At 38.0% G+C, this 10,049-nt stretch overlaps 2 protein-coding genes across 4 annotated transcripts; one reads left to right on the top strand and one right to left on the bottom strand.

The window, feature by feature from the left end:
* The first annotated feature begins 1,329 nt into the window (after nt 1-1,329).
* Nucleotides 1,330-5,946, top strand: LOC108846797 (tRNA wybutosine-synthesizing protein 2/3/4-like). Its single transcript, XM_018620000.2, has 8 exons — nt 1,330-2,209; nt 2,959-4,420; nt 4,498-4,627; nt 4,720-4,955; nt 5,041-5,176; nt 5,266-5,342; nt 5,424-5,530; nt 5,673-5,946. Exons 1-8 carry the CDS (start codon nt 1,432-1,434, stop codon nt 5,765-5,767), a joined length of 3,021 nt encoding a protein of 1,006 aa, XP_018475502.2. The 5' UTR covers nt 1,330-1,431; the 3' UTR covers nt 5,768-5,946.
* On the bottom strand, nt 5,569-9,624 carry LOC108846801 (uncharacterized). 3 transcript variants are annotated; one of them, XR_008943786.1, is made up of 8 exons: nt 9,137-9,624; nt 8,917-9,030; nt 8,324-8,414; nt 7,123-7,650; nt 6,797-6,864; nt 6,603-6,656; nt 5,954-6,258; nt 5,569-5,885 (listed from the first exon to the last, which is right to left on the bottom strand). XR_008943786.1 is itself a non-coding variant. In XM_057006103.1 (4 exons), the coding sequence occupies exons 1-4, from the start codon at nt 6,825-6,827 to the stop codon at nt 5,754-5,756; spliced, it is 354 nt and encodes a 117-aa protein (XP_056862083.1). In that variant the 5' UTR covers nt 6,828-7,116; the 3' UTR covers nt 5,569-5,753. The 3 variants fall into 3 exon arrangements, 1 of the variants encoding a protein (XP_056862083.1); XM_057006103.1 differs by lacking the exons at nt 6,603-6,656; nt 7,123-7,650; nt 8,324-8,414; nt 8,917-9,030; nt 9,137-9,624 and having other exon boundaries at nt 5,569-5,851; nt 5,954-6,080; nt 6,161-6,258; nt 6,797-7,116; XR_008943787.1 differs by lacking the exons at nt 6,603-6,656; nt 7,123-7,650; nt 8,324-8,414; nt 8,917-9,030; nt 9,137-9,624 and having other exon boundaries at nt 5,954-6,284; nt 6,797-7,116.
* Between the last annotated feature and the right edge of the window lie 425 nt (nt 9,625-10,049).

Genomic DNA, 10,049 nt, shown 5'->3' with positions numbered 1-10,049 from the left:
ATGTAATATGCTTGGATACATATGTTGTATTATGTGTGTTGCAATGCAAATTAATTAGGGAGTAGATAATGTATTGTACTAATTTTAAATTAAAAAGTGTTGAAGTTGATATCGCCTTAATATTTTACTGACATTATTTTGTTTATAATGATAAAGTCGATTAAAGAACTTGACTAACATTGATGGGTTATCCAAAATTATTTTTGAAGTCAATGTGGTCCAGAAATCGATGGTTTCAGAAAGAGATATATTATTACGTTTAGTGAATTTGGTAAATAAGTTTGTTTAGTTTGGTAAACTGATTCTTTATTATTTCATCTATATAAGATTGCAACCATGAGTTCTGAAGACATTTTTTTCACACAATTTGTGGTTTATCAGTTTTTTACTAGCTTTCTTATAGTTGTTTCTTTCATATTTTATATTTCTATTACCTATGTTTCTTTTAATATTATAATTATAATTATTTATTATGAAAGCAATATTCTATTGCCTATGTTTTGTTTTATTTTAAATTCATAAAAATCTATATAAGTCTTTGCTTACTCTTATAGATTTTTTTCTATAAAATATACTTTAATTACACTTAACTAATTACACAAGCTTTTTCAAAAAAAAAAACAAAAACAAATAAGCATACATTATATATATATACATGCACAATTGTTTTCGATATTTCATTAAATCTAATATTTGTGATTATAACTTTTAACTTTCTAATATATATACAGATTAAATTAGAAATCTTTTTTTAGTCACTCATTCCGTGCATGGCGTGGATTATCAGCTAGTAGTTATATTAAAATTCAAAGTTTTGTACGTAAAAAATATCATAAGTTTGGTAGCTCATGAACCACGCGTTAGTGGTACAGTTGTTAAATTTAACCTGGGAAGTCATGGGTTCGAGTGCCACTGGGAGGTGATTATCTCGAGGGACCTTCGGGCCCAATACGGAGAAGCCTACTAACATGTGGCCACTGGTGGGATTTAAATGGAGAGATCACCAGCCCTCTTGGATGCTTTGGCGGGCTCCCCGGCTGTACTCTGGTGAACGGTTATTGGCGCTACTCGGATTCTCTCGAGGCTCCGGATACCAGGATCATAAAAAAAAGGTTTGGTAGCTCATGTGGTAGAAAGGTAGATGGTGCACCCTTAGAAAGCATTGTGTAGTCCTTTTATCAGCATGAAATGAGTCTGACTGTTTAAACAAAAAAAAAAAATGAGTTCTGACTGAACCGGAATGTTTATTCCCAAAACCAGGTCGACACACTTAAGTGACTCAACAGACAAAAACGCCACCGTATCAATGTATCAAAACGACGAATGTGTGACACCTTCGTCACCACCAAGATCTAAAAGGGGTTTACAAAACCTCAGCTTAGCGCTTAGCTAGGGTTTCTCCACATCAACTTCGAAGAGAGAAAAAAAAACATGGAATTCGAGAAGAGGAAAGCCGCGACGCTAGCCTCAATCCGCTCGTCAGTAACGGACAAATCTCCAAAAGGCTACCTGGACGAGCCCATCCTCCCTCTCCTCGAAACCATCAACCACCACCCTTCCTTCTTCACCACCAGCTCCTGCTCCGGCCGTATCTCAATCCTCTCCCAACCCAAACCACAATCAACTACAACAACAACAACCAAGAAGAAAGCTCGCGGCGGCTCGTGGCTCTACATCACTCACGATCCAGCAGATCCGGAGTCGGTACTCAACCTCCTCTTCCCTCCCAACCCGCCGACTCAGATTACTGATTCCAGCGAGCTGGTCTTCAGATTCGAGCCGTTGATCATCGCGGTGGAGTGCAAGGACGTGAGCTCGGCTCAGTTTCTCGTGGCGACGGCGATCTCAGCGGGGTTTAGAGAGTCGGGGATCACGTGTTGCGGGGAGGGTAAAAGGGTAATTATAGCGATACGGTGTTCGATTCGGATGGAGGTGCCGTTGGGTGATACGGAGACGGTGTTGGTTTCGAGGGAGTATGTGAGGTTTCTTGTCGGTGTTGCGAATGAGAAGATGGTTGCTAATAGGAAGCGGACTGATGGGTTTGGTTTGGCTTTGTTGAGTAACGGTTTCAAGAGTCCAGATGGTGGTAATGATGTGGAGGAAGATGATAATTTCGAATGTCTAGCTGAGAATCACGAGGAGGATAATTTCGAGAATCTAGCTGGAACTCAGGAGTCGAGAAGTATCAACAATGGTGACTTGCATCCTGGTAATTTTCGCTGAGCTAGATCAATATCAAGTTTGTTCAGATTGGTTCGCCGGGTCGGATAATAAAACAATAAACTAGCTAATACCGCTTAAACAGAATAATTGGTTCTGGTTCTGTTCGGTTTTTGGGTAATTTGGGTAAAATACCGCTTAATTAGAATGGTTTGGATTAAATTTGAATTATTTTGGAATTAAAATATTCAGATAATTTTTTTGGTAATTTGAATAATTATGGGTAACTTGGGTTTTCAAGTATTTTTGGGGTTTTAGTAGGTTTATAAACTATATTTATAGATATTTGGTTATTTTACATTTGAATATAATTAATACTTTTAGGTAGAATTTTTTTTTTTTTTAATATTTGGGGTACTAATTTCGTTCTTGGTTTGGATATTCTTAGTAGGTTTATGAATATTTTGGTATATTATATTTAAATATAATTAATCTTTTTCTTATAAAAGTTATATTTCTTATATTTGGTCTCGGTTTGGATTTTGATATAGATATATAGAAACTGATACTTGTGAGTTCCGGGTTCGGTTCAACTCTCAGTTTTTAGGTCCGGTTCTCCGGATTTCAAGTAGAATGCTCATGCCTAGAATAATGCAGTAGGATTGGACGTAATGTAGCGTTTATGCTAGTGGTAGACTATCTTTGGTCGAGAATTTGAGCCATGCTATATTTGGTTTGCAGGATAACTTTCCAAATTTTAAACGTGACATCCAGTTTCCATATCTAATTAATTGGCAGGGCTTCATCAAGATCTTATGCCGCTCTCAACAATATCCATCACCGGGGAACCTGTCGAGAAGCTTCACCTCTGGGGACATTCAGCTTGTACTATAAATAAAACAGACAGAAGAGAAGTTATCGTGTTTGGTGGCTTTGGCGGTTTTGGTAGACATGCCAGAAGAAACGAGTCTATGTTGCTCGACCCTTCATGCGGCACCTTAAAGTTGGTCACAGTCAATGAATCTCCATCACCACGGCTTGGACATACAGCTTCAATGGTTGGCGATCTCATGTTTGTTATTGGAGGAAGAGCTGATCCCTTGAATATTCTGAATGATATTTGGATGCTTGATATATCAAAGTGTGAGTGGAGCTCACAGAGATGCATTGGATGTGAATTTCCTCCGAGGCATCGTCATGCAGCAGCCAGTATTGGCTCAAATATATACGTATTCGGGGGACTTAACCAGGAGAAGATATTATCCTCGTTGCACCTTTTGGACACCAAGAACCTTCAGTGGAAAGAAATTGAACAGAGAGGTCAATGGCCTTGTGCACGCCACTCTCATGATATGGTTGCATATGAGTCTCAGCTATTCATGTTTGGAGGATACAATGGTGAGAAGGTACTTGATGATCTATACAGCTTTGACGTGCAAAGCTCTTCTTGGAAACTTGAAGTGGTTTCAGGGAAATGGCCTCAGGCCAGGTTTTCGCACTCCATGTTTGTGTATAAACATGTTATTGGCATAATTGGAGGTTGCCCTGTTTCGCAAAACTGTCATGATTTAGTTCTGCTAGATCTGAAGCACCGATTGTGGAGGAGTGTGAGACTGGACTTTATGAACAAAGAGCTATTAGTTCGAAGTACAGCTAGTGTGATTGGCGATGATCTTATCGTTATTGGGGGTGGGGCTGCTTGCTATGCTTTTGGGACAAAGTTTAGTGAACCAGTGAAGATCAACTTGCTTCAATCATTGACTATGAGCGAAAATCATGTCACTCCTCAACACGAAGATGCTTCTATAGAAGTGAAGACTGAAGCTTCTCTGTGTCAGCCCTGTGTCTTACAGTTAGAAAGAAAGTATGCAAAGTTTGGCAAGGACATACTTAAAAACTTTGGATGGTTAGACCTTGAGAGGAAAGTTTACTCACACGAAAAAGGTCTTTATATCTGCTTCCCCGTGACTAAGAAGTTCTCTGAGCTTTTCCATGAAAAGCAGCTTTTGGACAAGGATTTAGAAGGGTCAGAAGATAATCACCTTACCAGTCAGCTCACAAAGGGTCTATCGCTGAAGGAAATATCCAGCTCTGTGGCTTTGAATCTATTGAAGGAGCTTGGTGCTAGAAAATTCACTACTGTAGCTGTTGAAGCCAAAAAAGTAGCAAAGTCTCCTTTACAAAGAATGAAAGAAGCTGTCACGTCTATACTTAAACAGAAAGGTCTACCAGAGGAGCTTTTGGATGAGCTTCCACAGAAGTGAGTGTTACAAAATGCTAATTTTATTTTGTTTTCACTTCAATTTGATAATTATTTTGTGTTTCCTCTATTGGTAGATGGGAACGGCTTGGAGATATTGTCGTACTACCTGTAACATCTTTTAAAGATCCAGCTTGGAGCTCTATAAGTGAGGAAGTTTGGTCTGCTGTTGCTGTATCGCTTAGTGCCAACCGTCTTGCACGCCAAGTATGTTTTAAGTGTAATACTTAAATCTTTTCGTTATAGTTTGAAGGATTAGTAAGCATTTTGTCTCACTCCTGTTTACATTTGCTTTCAAGGGACGTGTGGAAGCCAACGGTACAAGGGATAGTACATTGGAGATTCTTGTGGGAGACGATGGATGGGTGGATCATCGTGAAAATGGAATCTTGTACTCTTTTAATGCTACCAAGTGTATGTTCTCATGGGGCAATCTCTCGGAAAAGCTGCGTATGGGTAACATGGCCTGCGAAAATGAAGTTGTGGTGGACCTGTTCGCTGGAATTGGATACTTTACCCTCCCTTTCCTTGTGAGGTGTGTGCCACTAAACAAATGAAAGTAGTAGTGTGAAGAATGATCTCTTGCAGCTTCACTTCATTCTTGTTATATGCTTTTGCAGGGCAAAGGCAACGATGGTATATGCTTGTGAATGGAATCCTCATGCCATTGAAGCACTTCGACATAACGTTGAAGCAAATTTTGTTTCTGACCGTTGTATGGTTCTTGAAGGAGATAACCGGATCACTGCACCTAAAGTACGTTGATGATAATTCCCAAAACTGCTCATAGTCTATTCAATCTTAGGCAAATTGTTGGACTAACTAACAGTCTTTTTGATTCTCAGGGAGTAGCTGACAGAGTCTGTCTTGGTCTTATCCCATCTAGCGAAGGAAGCTGGGTCACAGCTATCCAGGCGTTAAGGTGGTTTTAATTTGCTTACATAAGTTTGGGAAATAACATGAGTTTCACTAATGTCTCTGTTCTTGGTATTGGAACATGCAGGCCCGAGGGAGGAATACTCCATGTGCATGGAAACGTCAAGGACACGGATGTGACAAGTTGGGCCGAGCATGTCTCCAAATCATTAAGTGATATCGCCAGAGCCGAAGGTAAAAGACTATTTTGTCAAAAGCTTTTTTTTTTTCTGATTTTGGTTACTAAATCAAGACTCTGATGTAGTGGGGTTTTCTTGATTTTGGTTAATCACAGAATAACACTCAGGCTTATATTTTGGGTTTTGTCATGGTTTAGGTCGTAGGTGGGAAGTTACAGTAGAACATATAGAGAAAGTGAAATGGTATGCTCCTCGGATTCGCCATCTTGTAGCTGATGTTAGATGCAGCTGAAGATGATTACAGCAAAGAGACTATCCCATTGTATTGTGTAACTTTGTAAGATCACAGTTTCGATGACCGGTGTTTTTTCACTTTCTGTGACATTGATTTCACTAGCTTGTCAAGTTATCTGTACCGGTACCATTTGTTAAGAATTTCTAAAATCTATAGAAAATGCAGCTGTTTTGGAAGTCTCACCGAAGATAAAGCGGTCGGGGACAAACTCAGAGACAAGAATCACTTCATCTCCTTCATTACAGAAACCAAGAAGCTTAACCAGATTCTTATGCTCGAGTCTTATCAAGAGTGAAACCTCTTGACTCGCCTACAATGCAACCAATAAAGTTTATCAGGATATTCAACATCGACTAATTTAAGAATTAAAAAACGATGGAGATTGGAAACCCCTGAAATGTGAAATCGCCAAAAGGAGAAAGGCTGAGAACTATCCACTGAACAGGCAACCATCAGAGACCAGAAACGTCTGTTTCCTGGATCATCCACTGAGACGTTGATCCCAAAATTATTTCTAGCACACAGATCAAGTAAAGATAATGGCATGATGAAATAATATAACCAGCTAAAAAACCCTTCCAGTATTCATCAACTTAAAACCCTATTGTAAAATATCTCAAAGCATGACATCAAGACTAACAAAATGAAATGGAACAAAGTGATAATAAGTAGCAATACAACACACACTGTCAGCTGTTTTCATAAAGAAGTACACAAAAAGCAAACTTTCTTGGCATAGTATCCAACAATCTAAAACACAAAGCACAAAATTACCACCAATGTTAACAAAGAAAAACTAACTTGGTTCTCGGAGATCATGTCTATTACTTACCCATCTTCTGGCGGTGTCAACAGAAAACTTCTCAATAAACATAATTCAGCAAACCTATAACAAATCATTCCTGTGAGATCACCGCCAAATGTAACTAGTCCCAAAACAATTACTAGTATATCAAATCAAAGTATCCATTTTGACCGAGTCCTGATAATGGCATGAATATGAAAACCTCTTCAAAAAGTATATACCTTCTGACATGGGTTCACCAATAGAAAACATATGAACGTCTGAACCTTCAATAACCCCAAGAATAAGCCTAAAATAACAGACACAAAGGAAAAGTAAAAGTGAGCAACCGATCCTTTGAAAATACTAATAAAAGTACTTCACGTCGGAGACAGGTGGAATGAAGTTGAAAAATAACAAGTGAGGTAACCTAAACAAATCAAGAGCTGAAGATTATAAACTATAAAAAACCACCTCAAGTCAACTAATTAAATCAAAGAATTGTCAAAGACAAAGACTCTGCACAACAACAAAAAAAAAAAAATCTCAAGAGAACCTTCAGTTTCACCTCACAATTTGGTAGAATCTTGTAAACGACAGACTCTAAGAAAAGTCTCTTACTGCTGCAGAACATAACATAACTTGACTCGAAACACGTTACAACAGGAAAGATAGACAGCAAACTCAGATTGATGCATTCAGTTAGTAGTACGGTCATAAAACTCAATGTTCAGTCGTGAACTAGATCTCGCTCTACAGAATCAAGAGCTGAAGTACAAGAACATCTAAAAAGAAAAGTAACACCAAACAGAAGACCCTCATGTCCTGAAGCAATTAATAGAACCTTCAGTGCCACCTCATCTCATTCGAATGCAAAAATTATTAATATTCGGTGGAGCACCAAAAAGTCAATGACATGTCCTCCACGAAAAAGTAGCCTAGTAGAATCAGAAACAAGGAAGTTTATTTGAACTGATCAGTGAAGAACACAAAGTTTATTTCCTACTTAAAAACCTGATTGAAGTCCCTCCAAAAGCCTGCTTTATTGGATACGTCTCAAATAGTATCAAAACAGACCTTCAGTCTCGATATCCATCTAAATGCACACAAATAAAAAACAGAGCAAAACAATTTTAAGTTAATACAAGGTTAACAAAGACATCCGCAATGGAGCTTGACCAGATCTAGAAAGAGCAAAATGTCCAGAACTTTAACTTATCCGGTAATATATACTTCTCTCTTCACAGAAAAAAAATCCCAAAACAGAATGAGAAATTTTTAATGCACAAAGAAGCAAATCATCAAGTGCTGAATATTCTGAAATGTCTCCCACAAAGCAACGGCCAACCATTCAGATCAAAGTACTGCGATAGATAAAAAATAATAATTCTGAAAAAGAGTTTCTCCACAGAAAAATGCAAAAGCAAAACTCAGGAGAACCATATGAACCTAAGCAAAAAACAAATAACTGTGGAGGGCAAAAAACTTAACAGAAAGCCAGAGAGACAGAGCCTATTAACACAAAAAAAATGAAAGAGAAAATGGGATAGCGATTACTTAATAAAGAGATATGGCTAAAAAAATGTCAAGACCCCTCAAAATTAAGTAGAGAATTTAAGAAAAGTCTCCTGTTGCAGAACATAAAAGAACTTAAATTTGGAAAGCAGGACAGATAATTCACTTAAAGAACATCAGTTTGGAAAGAGAATAAAACGACAAGGAAGAAGATATGACTAAAAGCAGAACAGAGCACAGGTTGTAAAATGTACCTCTCCTACTGTCTTCATGCATGAACTTGGGAACCACACAGACTTACAATGTAACTTCATCTCTAAATCAGTGCCACGTTTCCTTGGTTCCCTGGAAAAGGACGAAACCAGAATTATGACACAAATGAGTAATCAACATGAACAGGTCAGATACAATTTGGACCCTGGAAGAGGGTGGCAACCTATTACAAATATATGTCAAAATGAGATTTTCAAGAAATATATGACCAGTTATACCTCAAACCTCTTCAAAACCAATATCTGGAAATCTACAGAATCAAGAGCCGAACAATATCCAAAAACATAATATCATCACACAAAAAAAAACTTCATGTCCTGACGCAAATGTAAGGTAAAGTAAAACTCAAGAGAACCTCAGTGCCACCTTATCTAATTGGAAAACCAGAATAATCCAAAAAAAAGAACAACGACAAATCATTAAAATCTGTATCAAGAGAAATTGTTAACATTCAATGGAGCCCCAAGAGAGTCAACTCACTTTTCATAAATTTGTTAACTTACTTAATCTGAATGTGAGTATAATGCATAATGATATCGATGAAGAATACAACAAGAGACAAGAACAACTGTACCTTGTAGAAACAGAATGAAGTTGCAGAGGAGAAAAGAATCAGATATCACAAAACCTCCCAGAATGCTTCTCCCACTTAGAGAAGTCAAGGAGAAGTAACCTCAAGTAAAAAACACTAAAAACCGCCAATCAGATATGGGTGACAACTATGAATGAGACCCTCCACTCTGCACGAAAAGTAACTTATAGAAACAGAATCATATCAACGTTAATACACATACCTTGGCATAAATTCCCTACTAACGCTCTCCAACATCATAAAGTAGAAAGCACCCAAGCTTCCACAAGAGTTCACTGTACTGTGGTCACTTTGACAAGACATAAAAAAAGAGAACATAGCTCAACAATTTCGGGGAAAGAAAGATTTTGACCACCTAACGAGAAAGTGATAGTCAGAGACTCAACGAGTACATAGCACAGGCTGCCGCTGCGGCTAAGCCAAGAAACCTTCTGCCAACGTTACTGTCTGAATTAGTACCGTTCTCTGTTACACAACCCTGGATCTCAAAAAGCTGAAACAGACGACCCTCGCTCGAAGCAACCAAACCCAACTTCGGCCAACTGTAGATACAAGTATAGTGAAAACAAGCAAAGGCATATTATATATCAGGGCCGAAAAATCATAGGAGCCTAGAAACATATCGTGGACCCTTAAAATCTAAAGGAAAACAATCAGCCAGTGGAAACTTGAGTTCGAAGACATAGGAAGCAAAACCTTGCAACATTCCCGTGGCTACAAATTCTGAAACTTTGGTGCTCCTGCAAGTCACAAGATGTGTCTTAAGGCAAAACCAGCATAAAATAGTTCCCATAAACAGTAAAAACACGTTCAAGGAGGAACCAAAATTTTCAAATACCTTTGGGTTAATGATCCGAGTAAAATGCTCATCAAATAATGTATCTTTCCGTAAGCAGCATATGCTGATCTTAGCGGAAACATTTCCACCATCCGTTGCTGCAACCTGGAATCCCAATCTACAAAATTATACACTTGCCTTAGAAAGAATCATTCTATAAATTGATGACTGAATTTGGATAGACTAATGTTGCACTAATCGGTTATATTTATGTAAGAACTAGATGGTATTTGCATGATCATGTAAGAAAATTAATAAATCACAAAAGATTATTGCA

This window comes from Raphanus sativus, chromosome 3 (assembly GCF_000801105.2).
Source record: "Raphanus sativus cultivar WK10039 chromosome 3, ASM80110v3, whole genome shotgun sequence".
Classification (NCBI taxonomy): domain Eukaryota; kingdom Viridiplantae; phylum Streptophyta; class Magnoliopsida; order Brassicales; family Brassicaceae; genus Raphanus; species Raphanus sativus.
This window is presented reverse-complemented; position numbering and strand designations above follow the sequence as displayed.